A 26,025-nucleotide genomic window follows, 5' to 3' on the forward strand; every position below is an offset into this window, starting at 1 on the left:
TTCTTTTCAAGCTACACAAAATTCTCGCCAAGGTACAGTGAACAATGTAGATCGTAATGCTGAGAGAATTTTATTTTTTGTCACTTGGTTCAATGGGTTGTATAAATCATATGGCCGTGAACCTGTCTCGTTTTAAAAATGCCTTCAGATAACGCTTAATAGCTCGGATCAGGCAAAAGCGTTAATATGAAAGTCCTCGTTAAAACGGAATCGCCATAATTGTGACCAATATGTTTCACTCGTAACCGTGGCGCTCTCACAGGCCGCCGGCGCCCCAAAGCCGTTTACATGTAGGAAACGGCCTCGAACGTCAACAAAGAACGTTTGTGTTCCTTGTGCTTACATAACCGAGGGAATATAATGCAACCGTTGGGGATTATTTCATCTGTAAACATTACGTGCCAGTGTTAGATATTTTTCTTATGTGTACATGTAAATTAGCTGTTGTGTTTATAATTGTTTTCTGTAAAAAGACGGCGATAGTTGGTATTCGGGAAAATCAAGTTCCGTTTTTGGGACAGCATCGTTTTTATTACCATGAATGCGTTTTTTGATGGCTCTATTAAACCTTGGTAACAACAATTATTAACCCCTAGTCGACCCCAGAAAATACCGTAATTCAAAATATGTCAATACTACATTAAAAATAATGAAACCAATAACAATTTTGAAAGGTTGTTTTTTTTTTTTTTTTGCATTGTACATTGTGTGTGTAATGTTCACTCCAATTCTAATGCTATTCCATGGGATTATCTGCATTCATGCGTTTTACATAAACATGCCCTGCTTGGAGGCCACAATGTCCCAGTGTGGGGCTTTATGTAGCGATTAAATAAAACAATTTAAGACGACAATTTAACATCTACGGCGCCGAGATCCCAATCAGAGATAGCGACACAGTGTTTGAATGCTGTAACAATATTGATAATGGGTTCCGTCTCACACCTGCTGGCTATAACGTCTAAATATGAGCAAACAAGGGTGGGACCTGAGAAGTGACGAAAAAAAGCAAACAGTTTGTGTTGTCGTTAATGTGATGTTTAACACATTAGATACAATTGTGCCCTTTTTTCCCAAGACTTTGCGGGAAAAAAAAGTCATTTTGCAAATAAGATACATATTCATTCATTCATGGGTTCTCATTACAGCACATTCAGAAGTGCGTTTGATTCTGTGTGAGCAGATTAACCCCATAGTGGGCGTGTTACGCTACTGAAAGGTCCAGATTAGCCTGCCCTTACTGCACAACACACACACAGTATCTTGGAGACCTCGTGGCCATTCTGACTTGGCAAACCAAATGTTCAAACAAGTGATCCGTGGCAGTCCTGTTTAGCTTCCTGCAGCTGTGGGCGTGGCCTCCCGCCATCTGCTGCGCGTGGCTTTCCCCACTATGGCTCGCAAGTGCATCTGGGTGCCGTCTTAAACGGTGTCTGCCACCCGGGGACACGACGCAGGCCCATTTGCCTTCAGTGATAAGAGGATTCTACTGGATGAGGTCCAACACGATGGAAGATTACGAGAAGCAACTTCAACATGCCACATGGAGTAGAAGGACATGGAACAGTTCCCATCACTGAGTGGATTTGTGTGTCTGCTGTCATTGGCAGCCCCGTGCGATAAACATCTGTTTCCACTTTTAGGCTAAGAAAATGAATGCTCTGGATGGACATGAGGGAAAGTTGCTCGGATGTATGTGATTTTTCTCAAGAAACTGAAGTGAGAACAGTTCTGCCTTTCAGTAAAGACCCTTCTTACAAGCGGACGTTGCACAAATGGGGGAATGTCGTCGTGTCCGTCCCGGATCACGCCAGTCATCGTGTGAGCAGTCTTTCTGGAAAGGATAATTCATCTTGACTCACCTTTTACTTTGTTTTTACTTTTTTTTTTTTTTTTGTCTGTAACTTAAATTGACTGCAAATGACTCTACAGTCACCGATCCTCACGTTTTTCAGGGCCATCCCGGAAGAACACAATGTGGATGTAACGCGGTGTGTCACTGATCTGAGTGTAAAGCTGAAGAAAAAGGCGGGTATGACTTTTAAAGCAACTCCAATGGAGGACAGCAATAACCCCTTACCGTATGTTATATATCTTGCTGGAAGAGAAGAAAGGATGGCCTACGACCTAAACAGTGAAACAGGAAATAACTCAACAGAGGAGAAAAAAGCTCAGTGTAATATAGCAGAGAAAGTTGATGATATAATAACAGAGCAGTTTACTGACGTAAACACTGACAACATCGCCCCTGTGCTTGGACAAGAGTTAGAAATAAATCCACTGGATAATGTTGACTGTGGCTTGATTGACTTGTCTGAAGGTTATCGCCTGACAGAAAGCTCACAGGTTGAAGATCGGGCTAAAACAACAAAATGTGAACTTTGTTTGAGAACCACAAAGTGTCCAAATTTATATTGTGACCGTGATGCACAGATATCCAACAAGCAGCACTTTGCGGAAGATCCCAACCAGGATATGACGAGAGGCCGTGAAGATTTCGAAAGTGAGAAAGTTGCTTCGGAAAGAGTTCCCGCATCCAAACGGGTCTTGATTACTGTGACTCGGACAGAGCATGCTGTTGAAGAGGAGGTACAGTTGAAAGGAGACCCAACGTTTGAGAAAAATGAGGAGGCAATCTATGAGTCCGCTTCAAACAGCCCAACTGATCATTCACAACATGCTGTCATATCATTTGCAAACAGCATCCCTTCACCTGTAATCACCTTCTCCGGAGCAAGTTTCTCCCAAAGCCCCCCCACGAACAAGCAGGTCCAGCTCCCTGCCCTCTTTAGTGGTCTTAGGGTGCTCAGAAAGAACGTGGTCGGGCCCGGGCGTGACACGGTGGATCAAATCCAACCTGTAACTGAAGGAGGAACGACCACAATCAACCCTGAGAAGCAGGAAGAACCAAAGATCCAGGGAAAGTTCCTGGATCAGATCTCCCTGTTGCTGCAACCCAACAGAAGGGCTGATGACAGCGAGGAGAAGGTGGAACTCCTTGCGCAACAACAAACAGAAACCAAGACGAATATGACTGAAAGTGGCCCAGAACTGCTGATGGGAGACCTTAAAACCAAGGACAACTCAGGCTCACTCATGTCCACAAAACCGCCTGTATCGGGTGCAGAAGCTGCCTTTCATGCCTTCAAAGCTTTTTTTACACCAAAGCCACTGAAGAAGGAACCAGCAGAGAGGGTGGACCAGGACGCAGCCAGAAAGAGGACCTGGACGGAAAAGGATGCACTGAAAGCATTTTTTGAAAGAACCTCCATCAAAACCCCGCAGAAGAAAACCGCATCTCAAGTATGAGGAACATTGTCCTCTATGTTGTAGAAATAACTGACATTTTGTTATGCTAACCCTTGTTAATATCAGTATCAGAATTACAAACGGACTCAAAATCATCCTTACTGGCTTGTTATTTAAAAGTCATACTGCTGTAGCAACACTGCTCTCTACAAAATATACAGTTGGATGTACAGAGTACACTTGCGCATTATTATTATTATTATTATTATTATTTTTCCCACACTGAATTGAAGTCTTGGACCTTTGCATTAAAGAGGGAAGTCAACCCAAACATATTCAAGAATATGTTTGAAACAAGGCATTCTGATAAATATTGCGTTTGTGGAATAAGAGTTATCCACCCGTTTTTAGCCATCTCAGGCGGTGGCCATTTTGTCACTTCTGTCGACTGAAAATGACATCACAGTTGCTCAGGGCTCAGGTAAAGACCAATCACGGCTGACCTATTTTCTGAAGCTGAGCCGTGATTGGTCGTTACCTGAGCCCTGCAACTGTGATGTCATTTTCAGTCGACAGAAGTGACAAAATGGCCGCCCCTTGAGATGGCTAAAAAGGGGTGGATTTTGCTTCTTAAGTCATATTCCACAAACGCAACATTAATCAGAATGCCGTGTTTCAACTAGTGGGCCAGCTGGGAACACATTCTTGAAAAAAATAGTAATATCAATATCATTGATTTGCTGCAAGACAAAAAAATGCAAGTCGTATTTCTCTTTCATACATTTTTAACCAGTCTTGGCATAAACTTACTGTACTCTGCAAATTAAAACCACTGATCCTTTTTGTTGTTTTCTTGTTGCTCCATCTAGTCAGAAACAACCAGTCCAGTTGGAGAAGAACGAACTCCTGGACGTCTACAAGCAATCTGGCCTCCACCCAGAGAGGAGAAAGTTGGTCTTAAGTATACCGAAGCAGGTAATGGCACATTGTTACATAGTCCATTCATTTCATACATATACAAGAGAGAACCTTTGGAGTTAAAAAAAAGACCCAAGAATTGCGGGGGAATATATGCCGGAGCACCGTAAACATCAAAGGATCGACTCTGCATGTGTTTTGCTTTGGCTTTATGTGGGGGCGCTAGCTTGACTTAATCTGAAAATGACTTCGACCTCAATGTGGAATTTGAGAAAAGTACAAAGAGAAGTAGAAAAAAAATACATGCAATGTTGCTTCAAGTAAGCATGTCGTACTTGTTGACTTAATTCCCACTTGTGTGATATAGGCAATGCAAATCACGGTAAACCAAATACCTCTTTCCAAAAAGCAGCAATCTGCAGCCAGCATTAAAGTATTGCTGATTTATCCAAACTGTTTTTATTTCTAAATTCTTCATGGGAAAATAAGAGACCACTGCAAAATTATCAGTTTATGCCAACAAATATTCACTGAAACCTTTATTTTCTGTAAATGTTTTAATGAATAGGATACAAGCACAGCAAGCAGCATGGGCCTCAAAATTCATCCAAATATTTTACCATGGATTTCATTAGATTGTGGTGAAAGGTAAAAAAAAATTAAAAAACAATTTACTATATTGAGAATATTCAGGTGTGATGCAATTCCAAAGCATATAGACAGTGGCAGTGTTATCACAACCTATGATGATGCGTATATTGCACTTCCCTCAAGATCAACATAAATCCGCCCTGCATGAGTCCACAGCAAACAAACCTTATATAAGACCTTGAAGTCAGAACATGCTAATTAATGTGCTTTCCGAGAATACTTTTAAATATTTGTTATATTTTTTTCATAGCTATGCAATACCGCTGTGGCGCTTCATTTTGAAGTTAGGAAAATATGATTACTATAGCCACTGGTCATCCTGAAAACACATCCATATTTGTCATCCAACCAACAAAAGTATGGGCTTTCATGGCTGGCTCTGCTGCCTCCAAGTGGCCGAGATCTGTCAGTACAGCTTTGAGGTAAACCACTATACGTATAGAAAAATGACTACGGTAAATGGAGAGAAAAAAAAACTCGTTTAGGTCATTCATTTGATTTCTCCTCTACATGTGATTGTAATGTTGTTAAAGAAATATATATATTTTTTGAATTAAAAATAAAAGTCCTATTATCTCCACTGCTGTTTGTTTTTAGAGCACCAGGCAGCTCTTCTGCACCTGAAGCGTGAATGCAATGAAGAAGTGGAGAAGTTACAGGTCAGTGTGAAGGGTAAGATTGTGTTGTTGTGTGGATAAAACTAAAGTCGATTTGCTTTCCACAATCTGGATTAACCTGCTATAGACAACCCCCGGGAGACAAATTAACTCCCACAACAGGTTTCACCATCATTTACCATCATGCTTACTTGTCAGTTAAACACACTAAACAGTATTGCATAAGAGATTTAGCTAAATAAATTAGTCGATGGTAACGAATGAGTTCCCATGCACTTTCCCAACCCCGTTTCTGGCCCCATTCACTGTTTTGTTGCTTTTTTTTTTTTACCTCATGTTTATATTTAGGGACATGACTTTAAACATTTAACGTTGTTTTAGGACAGCACGGTAGTGATGGGAAAATGAAGCTTCATGAATCACTTGTGATATTTTTTCACTCCTCTAGATGGTGGAGTGAAATATAAACGCTATCGCAATGAAAATCTATTCAATTTCCACTACAACTTTAAACCAAGAGTGCCATCTAGAGGAGTCCAAAAATATCACAAGTGCTTCATGAAGCTTCATTTGACCACAGCGCGGTGATCGAGTGGTTAGCACATCTGCCTCACAGTGAAGACTTAAGCTGTCCATTGTTTTGATGTGAGTGTAATGGCTGTCTTTGTTGATCATTGTATTTCAGGAAGACTTCAGCTATGAACTCTCTAAACTAAGGATTGAAAACGAAGTGACAGTATCCCGTCTGGAGCTCACCCTAGCTGCGCTGCAGCTTGGCACCTGCAGATGTGGCGAGCTCAGAGACGTAGCCGTGTCCACACAAGATGACAAATTTCCACACAAAGCCTTCCGTGCTGTCTGCATCCAAACTGACCGGGAAACCTTCATCAAGAGTGACGACGACGAGAAAAGGAGAGACTGCGCCCAAACTCGGCAGATGGTGACCCCCCAAAAAATAGACTTGGCTTCTATCAGTTTGAGCCTGGCAGGTCAGAAAGAGGAGAGCCCACCGTGTCAATCTGTGGGACACCACGCGCCAAACAAGACTATCACTCCACCTCCTCCACCTCTGCCATGTTCGTCACCAATGGTGACACGCAAACAAACATCAAAAGCCCCCTCGCCGCCGCCTCCACCACCACCACTTCCACCTGCCCCATTTCATGCAATTCATGCAGCTCCCCCACCACCTCCACCCCCTCCATCCATGTCACATACGACCTCATCAACACCTCTGTCTTTATCTGCGACTCCCAGAAAACCTGTGGTGGAGCCTTCGTGTCCCATGAAGCCTCTGTACTGGACCAGAATTCAGATTGAGGACAACAAGTAGGTTTATAGCCACGTATTGTACTCTAATGTACTACAGTATACTGCAATGTGGTCAAATGAAGCTTCATGAAGCAGTTGGGATTTTTTTGACTCCTCTAGATGGCACTCTTGGTTAAAAGATGTAGTGGAAATTTAATACAATTCCATTGGAATAGAGTTTATCTTTAAAACAAGAGGACCTTCGAGAGGAATGAAAAAATATCACAAGTGGTTCATGAAGCTTCATTACAGTGTAATGTAGGTGGAAACAGTGGTTTACCACATAGCATCCATAAATCATGTGATGTAGATTCAACTAATGACAAAGCATTGTGGTCAGCTCAAAGCCTTTGACCCCGATGAGGACAAGTGCTGGAGAAAATGAACAAATGGAGTATTTTCTAGTGATGGTCAAATGAAGCTTCATGAAGCACTTGTGATATTTTTGGACTCCTGTAGATGGCACTCTTGGTTTAACGATGTAGTGGAAATTGAATAGATTTCCATTGCAATAGCGTTTATATTTAAACCAAGAGCACCATCTAGAAGAGTGAAAAAATAGTGGTTCATGAAGCTTCATTTTTCCATCACTAGTATTTTCCATCTATTATTGCGGTTGTAGTTGCGTGCATCATACTGGGTGATGTCTCTAATATTTTGCCTCTGATGTAGCTAAATAGGACAACCAAAATATTTGAAACAGACCTCAGCAGTGCAAACTATCATCACAATAATAAACATATTGTTAAAAACAGAAAAAAATGTGTATTGTATTCGGTCTGCATTTAGGGTCATTTCGTATCCACTTCTGTCAACTTCAATGACATTAAAAATGAGTGATCTTAAATGGGAAAAAAACAACTACATCGTTAAAGACAGACAAATGGAACTTTGCGGTTTTGACAAAACAGTTCATTAAAAAATACGACAAATGTTGTTTTTGTCTCTTGCTCAGGAACAACACACTGTGGAACGTTTTGGAAGAACCGCATATCATGAACGCAGTTGAGTTTGAGGAGCTGTTTGCCAAAACCGCCACACGACTGAAGAGAAAACTACTAGTGGAGAATTATGAGAAAAAGGCAAAAGCCAAGAAGGTAATGCACAAGTTGGAAATGTATTGAGGAAATATGATGTAAATATTAAGGCGGCATGGTGGGATATTGTGTTCTGATGCTTAGGCTTGGAATCCGGGCTCCACCCTTCCTGTGTGGATTTTACATAATTTGACCCCGAACCGCAGACCCTCGAGGCCGACTAACCACCATGCTGCCTCTTCGTTATATCTATTTAGTTATGGATTTCCGCATTCCCAAACATAAGAGCTTAAGTAAAACCATGTTTGTGTTTGTTAGATCATTAAACTGCTGGACGGTAAGCGCTCCCAGGCTGTGGGCATCCTCATATCAAGCCTCCACCTAGAGATGAAAGATATCCAACAAGGTTAGTCAGGATGTTTGATTCACTGACCAAATTCAAATGAATATTTATCACAGCTGACTTTGATCGAGATGAGTCCGATCCAATTCTTGACCCGTAATGTGCGTTCCCTCTAAAAATGTGACCTGTGTTTGTTTTTATTTGCTGTAGCTGTTCTGACTGTGGATAACTCTTTGGTGGACCTTGAGACTATTGAGGCGCTCTATGAAAATGTGCGTGTCACACGGGAGTATTAATGAGTATTAACTGTGTATTCAAATGTCATTAAAATGTAACTGTCAATATGCCAGAGAGCTCAGCCAGAGGAGCTGGAGAAGATCAAGACACATTACAACACATTCAAGGAAGAGGAGGTTAAACACTTGGACAAACCCGAGCAGTCAGTATAAACAGAACACAAGTGTGATTGATTGTGTGTGAACACTTGACTGGGCCAGCACCAAGCTAAACCGCAATTTATTAATAACCACTCTTAGCGGCTACAAGCCAGAATAATATGACGATCGTTTTCCACGTTGGGTGTTTGTGTGATCCAGGTTCCTGTATGAGCTCTCGCAGATTCCAAACTTCGCAGGCCGAGCTCGCTGCATCATTTTCAAGGCAGCTTTCAATGATGGGATGGCATCCGTTCAACACAAACTTCATACTATCGCTTCTGTGTGTGAGGTAAGGAGGAACATGGCGCAGGAAACATACATTACAGGATAGTGATGGGAAAATGAAGCTTCATGAACCACTTGTGATATTTTTGTTTCTCTGCTCTCGATGGTGCTCTTGGTTTAAAGGTAAACGCTATTGAAATGGAAATGTATTACATTTCCACTGCATCTTTAAATCAAGAATGCCATCAAGAGTAGGGATAGACGATTATGACGAATATCGATATCAGCCTTTTTTCAAAATCTGATGGCCGATAATAAATCCATTTAAAAGAGATTGTACTGACCCTGGCATCATTTGGGACCTTTTTGTTTTTGTTTGAAATCAAAAGAAAGTGAAATTGGAACATTGGTGTCATTTTGAAATTTTGGAGTACTTTCTTTACTTTCGAAAATATAGGGAGCGATTGTTTAAGTTTTCATTTCGCTTTGTAAGAAACGCTGGTGACCCTGGGAGCGCTCTTTTTGTTAGAATTTTGCAACAACGATGTATATTGGCAAAAATGTCTAATAATAATCAACGTGAAATGAATCTGAAAAAAATGTTCAATACACACAGGCTTAAATACATTTAAACAAAGTTAATAGTTGTAATTGTTTGTTTTTTCACACCTTTTTGCTGAAAATGAATATCGGCTCCAAATATCGGTTATCGGGCCTCCTTGACTACTGATAATGGGTATCGGCCCTGAAAAAACCCATATCGGTCTATCGCTAATCTAGAGGAGTCCAAAAATATCACAAATGTTTCATGAAGCTTCATTTGACCATCACTAGTACAGGAATCAAAATCTTGTGGTCCTAAAGTGCTCACTGACTTCACTTTGTACCATTGTTGTTGCAAACTCGAGCTGTGAACATGACTCGCTTAACAAGAAGTTGCCCATGTGTTTTGACATGAAGACTCTGCTGGAAAAAGGCGGCGTGAAGGAAGTGCTGGGACTGATCTTGGCTTTGGGCAATCACATGAACGGCGGCAACAGGATCAGAGGCCAGGCTGACGGCTTCGGTCTCGAGATCCTTCCGAAACTCAAAGACGTCAAGAGCAGGGTACTGAGCCTGGAGCCCTGTGGGACGGCTGTGGGCGCAATTCTTTCACATGTATTTTGTACTGCAGAGATTCTCAAGTTGTGCAGAGGCTCCACATATGAAACCTGAAAGCACTTTGATTTACAGCTGTGGTCAGAGATATTTACATATATTCATCATTTCCATGAATGACATTTGGGTCTTTTACATTGGAATATTTGTTTTAAGACAAAAATTGGGTTAGCAATTTTAAGAAATAAAAAATCAATCCACCCTGTGGGAAAATAATGTTTAAAAAAAAAATGATGAAAATGTGTCCCGGCCCGTATGATGAGTGTAAGTAAACATCTCTAGCCTACATGTGAGATATAATTGAATGGGATGAGTTAATCGCAGAATGGAAAAAAAACGTAACAAAAACATATTTTGAAAAGAAGCAATGTGCCTACAAAATGTTAATCCTTCCTCCATTTTCTTCTCTAGGACAATCGCATCAGCCTGGTGGACTATGTGGTATCGTATTACCTTCACAATGTTGACAAGGTAGGAAAATGAAAAGACGTAAACTCCCATTTTCTTACGAACTCAAATCCAAGCGTGATTTGTCTGGTTCTTTAACGTTAATGTTTATTTGCCAGAATGCCGGGACAGACAAGAGTGCTTTTCCGCTTCCTGAACCGCAGGATGTCTTCCTGGCAGCGCAGCTCAATTTTGAGGACCTCAATGCAGAGTTAAGAAGGCTTGGGCGGAATCTAACAGGTATATAATTTCACTTCTGAGACCTCCTCCCTATCTTGGAAATCCGTCAAGAAAAAAACTGAATGACTACCCCCTTCATATGGTTACTCACATCCCCCAAAACACGAAATGAGACTGCGTGACCAGAAAAGAATTGGTGGTCATTTTGTTGTGTGTTTTTGTTTTTAAAAGCTTAGACTGTCTGTGTAACTCTATCACTGAGATTTTTGTGGTATTCTGTGGAGTTTTTCCCCATACACCAAATCTCCGTCTGGCAGTATTTTTCCTCAAACACCCCCAAATCAATGCAGCCCTTCATTTTGGCTTCCCATCACTGCAGGCCTCTGTAAATGTTTATACTTTGGACAAAAAAAAGCCTTCAACAGAACCTGAGGTTGTTAAAGACCAAAAGACAACTTCTCTAGTATTATTTCCCTCATTTGGAACAATCCTTCGAGATGGTATACATACGTTTGCATACGGTGTGTGTCTGTATCCAGAGACTAGTAGGAGTCTCGTTGCTGATACTGGCCTGGCGCCTTTTAGATCCAGCTTCTAATCCTTTGGCCCATCAGATCTCCCGTCCTTTGTGCGCCTGCCCTGTCGCCAGTAAAGGTAGACCGTGGCTTCCCACTTATGTCATCTCCAGACCACTCGTATCTGAACCATCTCTGCACGGGCCTCCACACGGACCAGTAACCATCTCGGCGGTATCAGTCCCCCGCTCCAGTGTGGCCCCAAGATGTGCGCCGTAGATTGTTTTCTTGAGCTTTCAACGCAGCTTTGCAGTATCGCTTCATCAAGCCAAACCGCTGTGCAATCTGGATCGTCCATCGCGGCTTCTCATTGTACTGCCTGTTTGAACCGCCATCATTGTTGCTTTTCACTCTCCCTCGGTTTGCTCTAGGCTTGGATATAAAAAGCTTCCAGACGAAGTTGACGGCAGTTCACCGTCTGGCATCCTTGTTACAAATCAACACTTGCACTTGACTTCAGGAAGTCAAACAGACACACTCGGGATATTAGTCCAAAAGCAGAGCTATAAGAATTACTAGCGAATTGATTCGCATTATTTATCCATCCTTTTTCTATACTGCTTGTTCTCATTAGTGTTACAGGTGAATTTGGGTGAGAGTTGTAATGCACTTTGGACTGGTTGCCGATCTGTTGGGCACATGTAAACAAACAAGGATTCGCGTACTCAGTGGAATGGAATCCTCAGTTAACCTAATATGCATGTTTCTGGAATGTAGGGGGACGCCTGAGAAGAAAAAAACCCATGCGGAAAACCCATGCAAACCCGACGGAGGAGGGATTTTAAAGAGAAAGTCAACCCAAACGTGTTTTGTTTCAAGTATATCTTCTATGCAGGCCCACTAGTTGAAACAAGGCATTCTGATAAATACTGCGTTTGTGGAATAAGAGTTAACCCACCCGTTTTTAGCCATCTCAGGGGGCGGCCATTTTGTCACTTTTGTTGGCTGAAAATGACACCACATGATGAAATGATAACTACTCAGGGCTTAGGTAATGACCAATAACAGCTGACCTCTTTTCTGAAGCTGAGTCATGATTGGTCGTTACCTAAGCCCTGAGCAACTGTGATGTCATTTTCAGTCGACAGAAGTGACAAAATGGCCGCCCCATGAGATGGCGGGTAGATTTCTCATATTCCACAAACCCAATATGAATCAGAATACCGTGTTTCAAAAAGTGGGCCTGCATAGAATATATTCTTGAAAAAAATATGTTTGGGTTGACTTCCTCATAAAAGAACGTGGAACCCCACAACTGTGAGTCAGGCGTGCTTACCACTAAGCCAGGACGCCCAGGCTTGGCAATAATCAATTTTGCAAATGATGATGGTACTGTAGTGAACCATCAGTTGGATCCAACCAAATGCAAAACTTGCCTCTGATGTAAAATCGCCACTGCCTCACAGTTGAGATGAAGTCCAAGCAAATTGTTTAGAATTTCTTCAAATGGAGCAAGTTTTGCCTTAGATCATCCAGTGATCTGTAAACACTGTGTCCAACAATGTTTTGGGTAGGCTAAGATTATATTAGTATGTCTGCCTCAAGGACATAAACAGCATAAACACTGTCATAACTACAGACAGTGTCCAGGCTAAAATGTTTTGTCAGTTATTTGTAGTAGCAAGAACATTTTGTATTTATTTGGAAAAGGACTGATGAAATTGACAAAACAGTCTGCCATTAATTCAAAACATTTTCCCCTACCGTTTTTAGCTTCTCAGCTGTTTTAAAATGACATGACATTATTTAAAAGGGAAGTCAAACCAAACATTTTCTTGATAATATGTGCTTCCACTAGTCTGATCACAACGTTACAATTAATATTGTGTTTATGGAATATGAGTTAAGCAGCAAAATCCATGGCTTTTTATCCATCTCAGGGAGCGGCCATTTTGTCACTTTCTGTCAACTGAAAATTACATCAGAGTTGCTCAGGGCTTAGGTAAAGACCAATCACGGCTCACCTGTTTTCTGAAGCTGATACATGATTGGTCGTTAGCTAAGCCCTGAGCAGTTGTGACGCCATTTTTAGTTGACAGAAAGTGGCAAAATGGTCACCCCCTGGAATGTTCAAAAACAGGTGGATTTTACTGCTCATATTCCACAAATATGATATTAATCAGAATGCCATGTTTAGTCTAGTGGGGCTACATAGAAGATAATATTGTAAAGAAAATGTTGTGGTAGACTCCCTCTTTTCGATCAATTTATGTCCATACAATGCAGTGCCAACTACAGCCACAATAATAAACATATTGTTTGACAAAATACCCACTGACAGTGTCAATCGACTGAGCATTATCTTCTAAGGCTGTACTTTGAATGTATCTTTTAAATTGATTTTATTACATTAAGTGTACCTAATGTTGTGGCCCAATCCCGGTTCAAATAATTTAGCCTACGGTATTTTTATTCATCTATCTATGCCAGCGATGTATACTGACAGGCAGCCAGGCAATCAGTCATGACACGCAGTGGGTAAGTAAATTTGCGAGTAAAATGATCTTTTTATAATTTCAGTACACTTTTGTAAAACGTAAGAAATGCCCAAGATGTACGTTGGGATACTGCAACACTGGATGTATTGTGTCTCAGTGAGGTAAAGTGTTACTTATGAGGCAACTGAAACCTAATGCAGCATCAAACAAAAGTATTTTCACAAGTGACAGCTCTGTTTACGTGCGGGTCTATAACCCTCTTCAGTGGGATATAAGCAAACTTTTAAGACACAAAAGGCAGACAAAAGAAAGCTTCACCGCACAAAGGAGACAAAGATACCGGCTTCCACAGTTTACACAAATCCCGATTGAAAACAGTATTCTTTTGTAATCTTATCTGGGTGATGTTGATCAAGCGTCAGGGTGGAGGGCCGCAGCCTCTATTATGACTGGCCCGTGCAGACTGGCTCCTCTGATCCACTGATTGGATGCAGGGGAAGAAGGAGCAGGGTTTGCAGTCGCCATCTCAATGTGAATCAAAGTGAGATCTAAGGAGCGAGTTGAGCTGATAAGCTCCTCGTGCCCAGGTACAGTTAGTTTCCTCTACGCTCTTTTATCTGTTAACTCACCTCTCTGAGGCTTACTGCAATCAGTCCTGCAAAAAAGTAAATAAGCGGAAAAACCCCAAAAATGTCAAACAAATCAAAACTTCTCCTCTCACGTGATCGGCAGTTCCAACTCCCAAGAGCTGGGATATATACATTATGTGTACATTCTGTATTTCTAATATTATGTTTTTTGTTTGGAAAAGAATGCGAAAAGGATGTGCAGAAAGTCTGCTCGGACTCCTCTGAGGAACATCTGCAGCCGTTTAAAGAACGAATGGAGACATTTCTTCTGAGTGGTGAGTGGTCACGTTTTACATAACCAAACAACTATAAATCACTTGTAAGCAAGCGTGTTTCTAATATTTAACTTAGTGGCCTCCTTCGCAGAAAGAAAAGCCTTGAGACGACTGTTGTTGGGATTTCACACTTCTTAAAAAAAGAATGTGTATGTGAGAGAGGGATGTACATACCGCTGAGCAGATATCTGAACCCATCCATCCATCAACTTTCAATAATACCGCTTATCCCATTTGTTCAAATTCCGCAGTATTCTGTGCACGTCACAAACATGTCTGTCTGTTCTGAATCCCCCTGAAAATTATGTAGCAAAACGTTTCAAGATGTTTTTCAGTCAAAATCCCAAGTGCAATAAACATTTAGAGAATGAGTACTAAAGCCACACTACAGAAAACAGAACAACCACTAATTTGGATTTGTTTCTTTACTCACAAAACAACCTCACACATTACATATGTGTCATAAGCTTCGTTTTGTGACATGAGAACTTTTTATATCATTTTAACCCTCCCACCCATTTTGAATCAAAGTGTGCTTGCTTCATGCTGTATTTGAATATATATTATACTTAAACACCAAAATGTTCAAGGAATCCATATCAATTTGTCTAAAAAAACATGTTAGCTGCATGCTAACATCTACTGTAAAATGGCATAAACAGACTAGCGGAAATTAGCATAGATGTTACAGTAATTATTAACCCACACAGAACTGCTTATTTAACACAACATTAGCTTCAATAAACTGCTTTTGCTTTGTGGCGAGCATATACAGTAGTTATTTAGGTCCTACGGACAAGCTGTAGCTTCATCACATAAGCTAGCAAGCTGTTGATCATGTACGTGTACGTTTATTTTCAGCACGCAAAGAACATGCTGGAGCTTTCTATCAGTTTATGACAGCCCAAAAAAGGTTAGTGAAAGAACATCTTTGGCCCTTGAGGGAAAAAAAAGAAAAACCATTAGTGTTGTGGCTTGTTTTAGACATTAATTCCTCTCTGGCTGCCCAGTTTCCAGGATTTGTGTGTGTACTTTGGGCTGAAGCCCAAAGTGGGAGAAAAAGAGGTGACATCCAGCCATTTCTTCATGCTGTGGTTTGAGTTTTGTTCCGACTTCAAGACCAGGTGGAAGCGGGAGAATCGGAACTTCACAAAAGAAAGGTATGGTACTGCAAGGAGATACGCAGTTAAGGAAGTTATTTTGGTACCCATTTGAGCAATTTGGCATTCAGATTTAGACCCCATAGTTCGCTTTTAGAGACTTCAATTATTGGAACTGTGTGGGGTCCATTTCTGTGGAATTTGAATCCTAACAACAACAAAAAAAAAAACTACTGTAGGTTAAAAGAGGCCCAGCAGTCAGTGAAGAGGATCACAGCGGAGAAGAAAGTGGAGACCAGAAAGATGATCCCAAACAGTCTGGTAATAAGTGTGGCACTTAACGCCCACATTCAATACCATTTGCAAAGGGAGGAATCTATACACATCTGTTCCTTCCACTGATATGTTTTATTGCCAACAGAAAGAACGACTGCGGCAGAAAGAAGCTAACATGAACTCAATTTAAGATTTGAGCCCAGAATGTCAAGACTCTGCGGAAGACATGTTAACCTCTCCTCACTGCTCTGAAGTCATAGATTCCACCTTCAAAAGTTGGTAATGGAATGGAAAAATATGCCAAAGGATGTCATGGTGGCCATAGAGGCCATTCGCCACAGCGAATTGATGTTAACCTCTTACTGTACGGTTAAGTAAGTAAGTAAATAACAGTAAGTAAAGTGGTGCATTCGTCTCGATCCTGACTGCTCAGGACAAAGTGGGCTAAGGCAATGTACCGGTAAGTCAAAATCAAGGGTAAAAGAAGAAGTGAATGTTAACTGAAGTCAATCTCCAAAAGATATTTGGAATACTACGTTCTATGCGCCTTCACTAGTCTAAACATGGCATTCTGATTAATAGCGCGTTTGTGGAATATGAGTTAAGCAGCAAAAGCCACCTGTTTTTAGCCCTCTCATAGGGCGGCCATTTTGTCTGTCGACTGAAAATGACATCACAGTTGCTCAGGGAACGACCAATCACGGCTCACCTGTTTTCTGAAGCTGAGCCATGATTGACCGAATTCCAATACCATCACTTGCACACTTGTGCCCCTCACTTGTGGGTTCCCGCCGAGGCGACGAGTGTGTAGGGTGTCCCAATTCTGCAAAGTGCTCTGTCGCCCCGCCCTCTTTGCCCCCTTTTTCCGCATTTTGTCTGAGCCCGCATCCGTGGCCACTAAACCAAAGCATATTACCCACAATTGATTGCGGATTTCACCAAAATAGCCGAAAACTGACAACTTTCGTTACCGTTTACCTACGTATTTTGTCCTGCTGTAGCTGTCGTACTCAGCAACCTTCTGCGCACGCGCCTCATATCGTGCCGGAGCCGCAAATAGTCCAAATAACGGAGCCATAGCTCCCATCGACTGGAAGACCGAGCCCAAGTTTTACTTTCCTACTACTTTACTGAAGTTGTAATATAATTTTAAACAGCAAAATTGCCCAAACAACCCATGTCGCCATGCTTACTGACGCAGGGGCAAAAGTCGATGACACCACGCGCAGTGTCCCAATTCTGCAGTTTTTGTACACTTGTAACCGCCCTCGAACCCTACGTGCACTTCGACGAAGACCGTGGTGCAAATAGTGGGATTGGGCCATCGTTCATTATCGGAGCCCTGAGCAAATGTGATGCCATTTTCAGTCGACAGAAGTGACAAAATGGCCGCCCGCTGAGATGAGTAAAAACAGATGGATTTTGCTGCTTAACTCATATTCCACAAACGCAATATTGACCAGAATGTCTTGTTTTAACAAGTGGGCCTGCATAGAACATATTTTTGAAAAAAAATCATTTTTAAGCCAGCTGTGGTTAGTCTTTGTTACAAACACCTTTTCCCACGCATTGGCTAACTTTTTTTTTTTACATACAAAGTCAAATAAAAACGCGTATAAATAAAAGCTTTCAGGATGGCCTATAATATCTATTGGCATTGTTTCCTATGGGAATATTTTTTCTTAATAATCTCAAATGAATTTGAGATAGACCGACAAGTCTTTGACATTAGAGGTTCCACTATCACTCTGACATCCTCACCGAGCGAGAACAGAATGGATCAGGATCAGCGTAGTAAACTCTTTAGAAGTTTGCATTTTCTGTTGTTTCGTTTAAACTAATGCATTTACAGTGTGCTACTGAAAATCTAGAGGGACAAAAATGAACATAGAAGTTTTCTTTCACCAGTATGCTATATTATACTATCTTTTTCTACCGCTTATACTTTTCAGGGTCACAGGTGATCTTGAGCCTGTTTTCTTTTGGGTTTTTTTAACGAATCTACTGATCATAAAATATCTGTCCACAAATAACTACAATGTTGTGATGGCTGTTTTATTCACAAGCAAATGTGTGTGACACACAACTAGTGTACACTGTTGAAAACGGAGTAGTAAGCAGCTTTTCTCCAACCAAATCTTGCATCAGCGTTATCTGTTGACATTCCACATTGTGGAAACTAGACAGTTGTCACACTTGAAAGCTCAAATCTTACCCTCATCAATCATCATCCTAAATCGTAATTTCTGTTACCACGTTTGATTTTTTAGGTTACAACTAAAACATTAGGTGGTTTTGTTTGTAAGAGCATAAAAAAAAAAAAATATGAGTGACTGACTGGGACTCCCTGATGGGACACAGCATAAGTCACAAACACAACTATTTGTTTCTAAACCTACTCCGGAGAATTATATTGTATTAGTTACAAATTTTTAAAAAGATAAAATAACGTCGTTGCAACTTAATATCAATGCAGCTATGTAAGCAATGAGACATACAAATGTTGAGTCAACTGTTTGAATTTTTAGTGGACTGAACGAGACCTAACATTACAATTCATTTGAATTCATTTACATGTTTTTACACCTTTAAGAGTAAATATGTTATAGTAAACCCAAGTACGGTATATAGACGTTTGAAAAGTGGATGAATGTTCGGATTGTTTCGAGGCAATTGAAACTGATAGTACAATAAGATGAAAATGTCAACATAAGAAATTCCTCTTGTTTAAATAACATTTACTTCCGGTTGTCAGGCTTGCAAACAGACGCCCAGAGTTTTTGCAAAACGCTCGTGGTCCCAGCGAAAACAGAAGATCCACATCATAGGTCTAATCCGTGTTTATTGTCGTGCACCTGCACTGCTTTACGCGCTGGACCCTTTTCCTCCTAGTACTGGGCGTTTGTCCGGGACAGAAAAGCGTGTACGTGACCGTGCTGAAGGCTTTGGGGATGCACGCCGAACAAGACTCGAACGCATTCCCGTCCTGGTAAACGTGCCGCGGGATGTAGAATGAGTTACATTGGCCATAGCAGAAGCGGTTGATGATGGTTCGGCTCAGGCATCCCTCCTCGTGGATGGTCTGCTTGAGTGGCTGCGTCTTGCACCAGTCCAAGCGCAGGTAGCGACGCTCCGTGACGTGTAGCGCCTCCTGACTGGACTCCAAAACCTCCTCGGTGATGGCTGCGGGCGCCATCCCGCGGGAGATGAATCCGCTGATTGGGGGTGGCAGGCATCGCTCCGGTTCGTTCGGGTTGGATTTGTTTGGGTGCGGGAAAGCGCCTTGAAAAGTGGCTCCGTGCGTACTCCTCGGCGTGCTGAGCAGCAGAACAAGAACTGTGGAGAAGGTCAGCAAACACTGCAGGTTTCTCATCGTGGAAGCTGAAAGGTAACAATTGGAGGCGTTTACGCAAAGGTATTACGCACACATTACTCACTTTTCAAATTCATCCACAATTATTTTAATGCTAAGTTTTTATATTGTTCACCTGGTTTTCTACTGAAATGAGTCCAAGCGTGTTTGTTCTGGATGTTGCGTCCTGATCTTCTGGGGGGGGGCTTCATGAATGATGTTCAGCTTTCTGGTTCTGGTTTAAAAACACGCCCACAAGACTGATCACGTCTGACGAAAAAAAAGGAAAAAAACACCCACTCTTGTCACTGCAGATTTTTTTTTTATTTTACAGGATAACTGAAGAAACAAAGATTTAGAATTACACAGCATGATTTCTGTATAGCCACTGTTTAAAAGTAATCTTAAGTAACATATGAATTTACATTTCAACATAGGGTAATTGTCATTTTTCATGTTCGTTATCAAGTTACATAATGTTTTCATTCTCTAATCACCATCAAACTAAAAGTCACTAACTTGCTAAATTCACAAATTCTGATAGTCAAATGGGATTATAAATTATTTCTGTTTGTCACGTTGACACCAACCCCCCGGGCTCCCATCTCATCCCATCAAAAAAAAACCATCAACAAACAGCAGTTCTGTGACAGTTTAAAATTAACCAAGCAATTTCCCCCCCAAATTTTTAAAATACAGCATGTCTTGTCTGTCAAGATGATTTTTAATTTGTAGCCTTGATGGTTGCAGAAATGGTTGATGCCTCGCCATCCTCTTCCTCATAGAAACTGGGAACTGATTTCTTCGCGACAACGTTGTCAAGCTTCTGGCCCATCAGGTATGGGTTGACACTCTGCAGGCAAAACATTTCAAATGAACAATATGGCACACATACACGCCACGCCATCATGATCTAATATTCCAAAGAGTCTACTTTTATTAGTTACTCAAATGGTCTGATGTAAATTTGTTGTGATGTGGTTACAAATAATACAAAGAAACAAAACAAGAAAACACTAGTATATACCCTTTTTCTTCTCTTTGGTCCTCCCTTCAATTTCTGGTACAAACGCTCCTTGTTCTGAAAAGACATTGCACAAGTCAAATGATTTCTTCAATCAAATACCCAGACCGAAGCTAAAGGGCGAGCTACCACAAATTACAGACGAGTTTGTTTTGAGATTTGATTAACTGCCCCAAGTTACTAACCATCATCCCCCTCAGATGTCAAAAAAAGAGTTGCTTATGCTTTCAAGTGAAAAGAGGGAAACAACTTTTTGTTGGCTCCTCGTACAGCTCTCAATGGAAATACTAATGGACAGGCATAAACATTAATTTGTTGACTCACAAAGGCATGTCCGGAAGTCTTGAAATAGTATTTTACAATGCTTGTAGTGTCGAGTCGTATGAGCTAGTAAGTTTAGTCCACATCGTTGAGGTAATATTAAGCAATTGGCATGTGTACTGACCCACTTCATCAGAGCGGGGTACTCATTCCCTGAACCGTAAAGGTGTCCGTGCTTTTGGAACTCCCGGCTGAAGTCGGCTGTGTCTGGAGCATTTTCCAAACACCCGTCTGCCGCTGGGGAGGTGATCAAGCAGACACCATCGTCACAAAGGTGCATTTTGTGTTTAAAAATCAAAAACGGCGCAGACAATGCAAGATTTTACCAGTCTTTCCTTGAGGGCAAGGATTTGGAGGATCTGGGTAACTGTGATCATCAGGGAATTCTTTGGGAACGTTGTCACCTGCCAGCTCAGCCACAATGTTGGGAATGTTCCCATAGGGACCAAGGTGCTGCAGTCCCTCATGAGCACCACCTTGTGGAGAAAAAAATGTAGTGCGGTTAATGGTAATGGACAATAATCAAAATACACACTATAAACAGTTGGGTTAAAAACACAATTTTTGGTCAAAAATGAACCGATTCACTAAATGGGTCGATTTGACCCACATTTGTACAAAACAGCCCAATTTATGACGTTTTTTTTGTCCCAAACTACCTATTTTTAGGTTGTTTTCTGTAAAAACAACCCAAGTTGACCCAAGTAGTGGATCAGTCCATTTTTGACCCCAAATTGTGTTATTTTTAACCCAAATGTTTTTAGAGTGCAGTACAAGCTAGAACAGGTATTACCAACATTTGCCAATGCACATAATGTTAAGAAAAAAAAATTTCAGGGTACACGAAACAAAAATATCACCTAAAGTGGATTCACGGGTCAATTATGTACACCTACCATCAAAAGGAAGCTCATTTGTTCTGCCTCTCACTAAATGTTGCTTGCATATAGAGACAAGCTAAAGATTATAAATGGGAATTCTGAGTGAAATTGGAAATATCCCACAGTACGACCTCTCATTGCATGCAAATGTGCCATATGGCATGAAATTGTACAAGTGACCCGTGGCCACTTTTGACATTCATTCACCAAAATACTTTTGTGTTTGGATAAAACAATTTGAAAGTAAAGTATAAGAGACAACAGATTTATTTCGGCATTTTTATTTTATGATTTCTTTTGGGTGGGGGGGGGGTTGTGGTGTGTGTCTAATGTAAAATAGGTGCGTTGGCTCAACATAGGTTGGTAAATACAGATCTGGCCTGCACAAAAAGAATAAACTGTTTGACAACAAATGTTCGCCGTCACAATACCCTGGATGCTCTGTGGCCCGACGACGTTTGTGGCCTGGTGGGCGGGATACTCCACCCTGGGCCGAGCGATGCCCAGCTGCTCCATGACGCCGTGCAGGAGCCGCTGGATGTCGGCCTCGGACACCTGGTCTGTCCCGGGAGCACTGCGGGCCGCAGCACCGCTCATTTGCAGACACAACAGGAGCCCGAGCATCGTTGACCGCACCGATGACCTCATCGCGGCGATCTGCAGGTGCGTTAAACAAACGGACACCGCGGATGCTAAACACGCGACCGGTCATTACAAAATGCTGTGAGGGAAGCTTGTATTTGACTTGTAATTTCATCATAAACGCGAACGTATCAAATTGGGTGGACTAAACTGTAAACAAGCCTTTAGGCCTGCATCACCAGTGCACACCAAAATGCTATAACCTGATTTTATTTACAATGATGTAATATGGTGTTTTAATTAAAACGTCGCAAACTCCTTGCTACTATAATCCAAATAAAGGGATAATTTTCTTACCTTGTCGTGTCAAAAGGACCTGCCGACTGAGCAAGATGTCCGTCAAGCTATAACTATAACAATTTTTGGGACTTCTGGTCTTCAATGTAAAGTTAAAATAAAATGAGTCACTCGTTTCCTAAAACTATATTTTGAACATTTCCACACTCAAGATTTGTCCTTGATATGTCAAATTCGGGTAGTAGTACTAATACTGAGTTTATTTCGAGTTACGTCGTGCTAACATAAGCGTTGTATTTTGTAGGAGCTTTGGCATTGGTTCCGGTAGACGCTGCAAGATTACGTAACAATGTCCAGCCTTGGATGCTGAGAAAGCAGCAGTCCTCTCTCCTGATTGGCTATCCCACCAGTGCCCCCCACCCTCCACGCCCACCCCATCCAGCAGCGATGGGGAATTGGGTGTCGAATTTCAGCCATGACGAACACAGTGAATTACTACGTTATTTGCTTCGCAGTGACAAACGTTTGGCTAACAAGTACTAGTTAAATTGAGTGGGTGGTCAAAACATTTAAATGACATTGGTTCCAAGTTGCATCGTTTTATTTATGGTTGTCATGTCACACCGGCAGATGGAGACTTGAATGTCTTAACATGACTTATGATAGTTGAACATATATATATATATATATATATATATAGCTAAAACAATAAGTTACATGAAATAATGTATCAGTGAGCTCTTAAAAATCCTACATTAGCATCAGGTATGTGTTACAACGAAATGCGTCTACTCCAAGATGCCAGCTGCAGCTTGCCCACACCAGTGAACACCGGCAAAGATGCAGCCTGTCCTTGACGCAGCCCAGGGAAAAGACCAAGACACGTGTTCCTGCAACTACAGTGCACAAATACATTATGTGCCAAATGCAAGTTTAATTAGTTTGAATACTTACTATATTATGATAACGTACCTTTTTATCCTAGTAGGTGAAGACCGTTTGCCAGAAGGATTTAAGGCATCCAAGATGGCAGCACCAGGCGATGAATCTTGGTGTAGAAGTGGTGAAAAGTTAAAGTCCATACAAGACACTGAACTTTTACTTTCTTTTACCTTCACAAGACATAAATCCCCTAAAAAAGGCAATATTGGGGAAAGCCTCCAGGCCGACACTCCTCCTGAGAGTCGGTCTTTCTCGCGGGTTGGACTCCTGCTTTTGCTGATGGACTGTTGGCCTGACCTTTGACCTCAGTTGAATCCAGGGTACAGTCTTCACAGACCACAAGACTATATGAATTTAAAGCAAAGAGGGCGAGTAAAGTGTGCGAGGATTGTTTCGGGCTGTCTGTCTGTCTTAAAATGTCAACCTTTCAAACTGTGTTTCTTTGAATGTGCATCCTTCAGAAGATGGCAGTTCATCAGGAATTCCATACTATCCATGACAGCCTTTGGAATCACACCTGATAAACAGGGGTCATGATGACGTTAATACATTTTAGAAAGGTTTAGTTAGAATGGGATAACTATTATTACCAAACAATTGTGGCTTTTCGATGAAGGTGCGCAGCACAAGAATTCGGAGTTCGAAGCGTCCTTCAGACATCTCCTGCTTGTTGGGAGGTGGTAGGAGACAGGGAGCAAAGACTGTCGCCAGGTTGGAGCTGGTCATCAAGTTTTCCTCACATCTGACCGATTTCAATGGCATTAAAAGTAGGCATCAGAACATTGTTTTAAAAAAAAAATTAAATGCCTGGTTGCTTTAGTTCAAGTTGTCACGCATATGTTTAAAATGACCCAACTTTCTGAGTTGTTTTTGCAGAAAATGGGCTGTTTTGTACAAAACAACGCAAGAAGGTGGGTCAAATTGACCCAATTAGTGGATCGGTCCATTTTTGACCCAAAAATTGTGTTATTTTTAACCCAACTCTTTTTAGAGTGTATGACAATCCTCATGTGTTGTGTCAAACCTCTCGGTCACTTTGGACAGGAAATCAAACAGATAATGCAGGCAGGAGGAGTTTCTGGCTGGCAGTAAGCAGGACAGCAGCTGGAGGGCCGAGGTTCTGTCCTCCAGGGAGTCCAGCGTCTGGGCCTTCAGCAGAGCCGCATGGATCTCTGCAGGAATTAGAGGCACCGGGAGCTCCCGACAGAACTGCTTGATGAGGGTGGCCACGTCGTAGGAGAAGGCCGTGGACAGACAGGCCTCTCCGCGATTCAGCTTGGCCTGAAAAAAAAAAAAGATTGAGTTTTATTAATCTTTGTATATTCTCTATCTGAGATTTCCCAACAAAAAAGGGATTCTTCTTAACGGAAAATGTGTGCCTTGGCTTAAAAGTTGAAGAAAACAGCTCTATATTATGGATCTAACTGCGAGGACACCTACTCTGAGGGCCTTAATGCGAGGGAGTGAGCCTGGTTTTCGGAAGAGGCCCACCGTCCCAGCACGCTCCAGAAGAAACGAACAAGAGTCCACCAGAAAGCTGAGACACAAAAGATTCAAAGACCAACCCAACTTCTGTAGTAATTAACACGAGCCTTTTTTCTTTTTTTTTTTTTTTTTTTTTGCACTCACCCAGGAACCAGGCCAAATTCAGGAATAAAACTCCTCGACAAATTCTCCAGAGGAACACCGAAAACCTTTGCACCACTAGCGAAGAGTCTTTCGGTTTTCCTCTCAACACTTTTTATATTTATTCCATGAATGACTTGAAGGTGGAAGCGAATCACATCACTGTCGGTAATCTTCATGTTTGAAATAACTTGGGGGGAAATTTAAAAAAACAGCAAAGTTCCACAGCTCTTTTGACCACACAGTGCTCAGTTGATTAAAAACACAAGTGAGTCAAAGAGGTGGGCCTTATTAGGTTCATTTATATCACCTGTTGCACACAGCTGTCAGGGGGGTGATGATGTGTTCCAGACTGTTGGGACATCAGGGCGCTCTTTCAATTCTCATTTTTTGCCAAGGAACTTTTCCTTTACCAGCCTATCCGAGCGAGATGACCCGTAAGTACTACTGATGTCACTTCGGAAAAGTGGAGTTGAATTCATTTGAAACACCGGGGTCCTTTCCTGTGTTTGAGAGGAAGAAGCACCTTTTCGGATTCCTTTGACCAGAGGAGGTAATCCAACAAAGATTAAAGGTATGTCCAGACAAAAATTTTCATTACAATATTTCTATGCAGCCCCACTAGTTGAAATACAGCATTCTGTTTGATGTTGCGTTTTTTTTTTAATGAATTTATTATTTTAAAGGCAATTTTTGAGTTGACTTCCACTTTAAAGTGGAAATCAATCCAAACATTTTTTTTTTTCAAGAATATGTTTCCAGCAGGCCCACTAGTTGAAACACGGCATTCTGATTAATATTGCATTTGTGGACTAAAAGTTAATCCACCCGTTTTTAGCCATCTGCCGGGGCGGCCATTTTGTCACTTCTGTCGACTGAAAATGACATCACAAATGCTCAGGACTCAGGTAACGACCAATCACGGCTCAGCTTCAGAAAACAGGTCAGCTGTCAGAATGCCTTGTCTCAACTATGGTCTTGCATAGAACACGTTCTTGGAAAGAAATATGTTCGGGGTGACTTTCCTCTTAAGGAAAGTTGGCAAGGTGATCTTAATTTGACTGTCTCTGAACATTTGAATGTATGTTTAACTGTTCAATGCTTAACTACTTCTTGCACAACTTGATGTTGCAA

The 26,025-nt window shown here is 41.5% G+C and overlaps 4 protein-coding genes across 15 annotated transcripts in view; 1 reads left to right on the top strand and 3 right to left on the bottom strand.

Annotated features, from left to right (window-relative positions):
• Positions 1 to 18,198, top strand: part of fmn1 (formin 1) — a 97,928-nt gene extending 79,730 nt beyond the window's left edge. For 8 of the 12 annotated variants that reach the window (XM_086018048.1, XM_086018037.1, XM_086018040.1 and 5 more), the window contains 16 exons: positions 4,119 to 4,224; positions 5,416 to 5,477; positions 6,121 to 6,764; positions 7,702 to 7,843; positions 8,102 to 8,189; positions 8,337 to 8,398; positions 8,477 to 8,565; positions 8,723 to 8,852; positions 9,749 to 9,895; positions 10,358 to 10,417; positions 10,513 to 10,633; positions 14,398 to 14,490; positions 15,352 to 15,403; positions 15,501 to 15,650; positions 15,830 to 15,911; positions 16,012 to 18,194. In XM_086018048.1, the coding sequence (XP_085874174.1) occupies positions 4,119 to 4,224; positions 5,416 to 5,477; positions 6,121 to 6,764; positions 7,702 to 7,843; positions 8,102 to 8,189; positions 8,337 to 8,398; positions 8,477 to 8,565; positions 8,723 to 8,852; positions 9,749 to 9,895; positions 10,358 to 10,417; positions 10,513 to 10,633; positions 14,398 to 14,490; positions 15,352 to 15,403; positions 15,501 to 15,650; positions 15,830 to 15,911; positions 16,012 to 16,056 (2,073 nt within the window). In that variant the 3' untranslated portion in view covers positions 16,057 to 18,194. Of the gene's footprint in view, positions 1 to 1,462; positions 3,304 to 4,118; positions 4,225 to 5,415; positions 5,478 to 6,120; positions 6,765 to 7,701; positions 7,844 to 8,101; positions 8,190 to 8,336; positions 8,399 to 8,476; positions 8,566 to 8,722; positions 8,853 to 9,748; positions 9,896 to 10,357; positions 10,418 to 10,512; positions 10,634 to 14,397; positions 14,491 to 15,351; positions 15,404 to 15,500; positions 15,651 to 15,829; positions 15,912 to 16,011 lie in introns of those variants that run through there. The other 4 variants (XM_086018043.1, XM_086018044.1, XM_086018045.1 and 1 more) reach the window with 2 other exon arrangements.
• A 171-nt stretch (positions 18,199 to 18,369) lies between these two features.
• LOC147127868 (gremlin-1-like) lies at positions 18,370 to 19,502 on the bottom strand. The gene is made up of 2 exons (XM_086018061.1): positions 19,355 to 19,502; positions 18,370 to 19,247 (listed from the first exon to the last, which is right to left on the bottom strand). The coding sequence occupies exons 1-2, from the start codon at positions 19,428 to 19,430 to the stop codon at positions 18,697 to 18,699; spliced, it is 627 nt and encodes a 208-aa protein (XP_085874187.1). The 5' UTR covers positions 19,431 to 19,502; the 3' UTR covers positions 18,370 to 18,696.
• Positions 19,503 to 19,520: 18 nt separating this feature from the next.
• On the bottom strand, positions 19,521 to 22,624 carry scg5 (secretogranin V). Its single transcript, XM_086018060.1, has 6 exons — positions 22,384 to 22,624; positions 21,876 to 22,101; positions 20,890 to 21,039; positions 20,688 to 20,800; positions 20,246 to 20,299; positions 19,521 to 20,071 (listed from the first exon to the last, which is right to left on the bottom strand). Exons 2-6 carry the CDS (start codon positions 22,090 to 22,092, stop codon positions 19,943 to 19,945), a joined length of 663 nt encoding a protein of 220 aa, XP_085874186.1. The 5' UTR covers positions 22,093 to 22,101; positions 22,384 to 22,624; the 3' UTR covers positions 19,521 to 19,942.
• A 369-nt stretch (positions 22,625 to 22,993) lies between these two features.
• Positions 22,994 to 25,163, bottom strand: LOC147127870 (inactive Rho GTPase-activating protein 11B-like). The gene is made up of 8 exons (XM_086018055.1): positions 24,895 to 25,163; positions 24,706 to 24,802; positions 24,290 to 24,546; positions 23,856 to 24,007; positions 23,690 to 23,782; positions 23,436 to 23,609; positions 23,296 to 23,371; positions 22,994 to 23,219 (listed from the first exon to the last, which is right to left on the bottom strand). The coding sequence occupies exons 1-8, from the start codon at positions 25,068 to 25,070 to the stop codon at positions 23,096 to 23,098; spliced, it is 1,149 nt and encodes a 382-aa protein (XP_085874181.1). The 5' UTR covers positions 25,071 to 25,163; the 3' UTR covers positions 22,994 to 23,095.
• Between the last annotated feature and the right edge of the window lie 862 nt (positions 25,164 to 26,025).

The sequence above is a fragment of the Filicampus tigris genome, chromosome 20, assembly GCF_054856515.1.
Source record: "Filicampus tigris isolate MCC_2025a chromosome 20, RoL_Ftig_1.0, whole genome shotgun sequence".
Classification (NCBI taxonomy): domain Eukaryota; kingdom Metazoa; phylum Chordata; class Actinopteri; order Syngnathiformes; family Syngnathidae; genus Filicampus; species Filicampus tigris.

Coding starts and splice junctions, on each gene's coding strand:
- LOC147127868 (XM_086018061.1), bottom strand. CDS start 19,430: ATGAAGCCCCCCCCCAGAAGATCAGGACGCAACATCCAGAACAAACAC. Junction 19,248..19,354: donor TCATTTCAGTAGAAAACCAG/GTGAACAATATA, acceptor GTTACCTTTCAG/CTTCCACGATGAGAAACCTG.
- scg5 (XM_086018060.1), bottom strand. CDS start 22,092: ATGAGGTCATCGGTGCGGTCAACGATGCTCGGGCTCCTGTTGTGTCTG. Junction 20,300..20,687: donor ACCCCGCTCTGATGAAGTGG/GTCAGTACACAT, acceptor ATGTCTTTTCAG/AACAAGGAGCGTTTGTACCA. Junction 20,072..20,245: donor GACCAAAGAGAAGAAAAAGG/GTATATACTAGT, acceptor TTTTGCCTGCAG/AGTGTCAACCCATACCTGAT.
- LOC147127870 (XM_086018055.1), bottom strand. CDS start 25,070: ATGAAGATTACCGACAGTGATGTGATTCGCTTCCACCTTCAAGTCATT. Junction 23,783..23,855: donor CGAAAAGCCACAATTGTTTG/GTAATAATAGTT, acceptor CCTGTTTATCAG/GTGTGATTCCAAAGGCTGTC. Junction 23,220..23,295: donor TCACCTACTAGGATAAAAAG/GTACGTTATCAT, acceptor TGTGCACTGTAG/TTGCAGGAACACGTGTCTTG.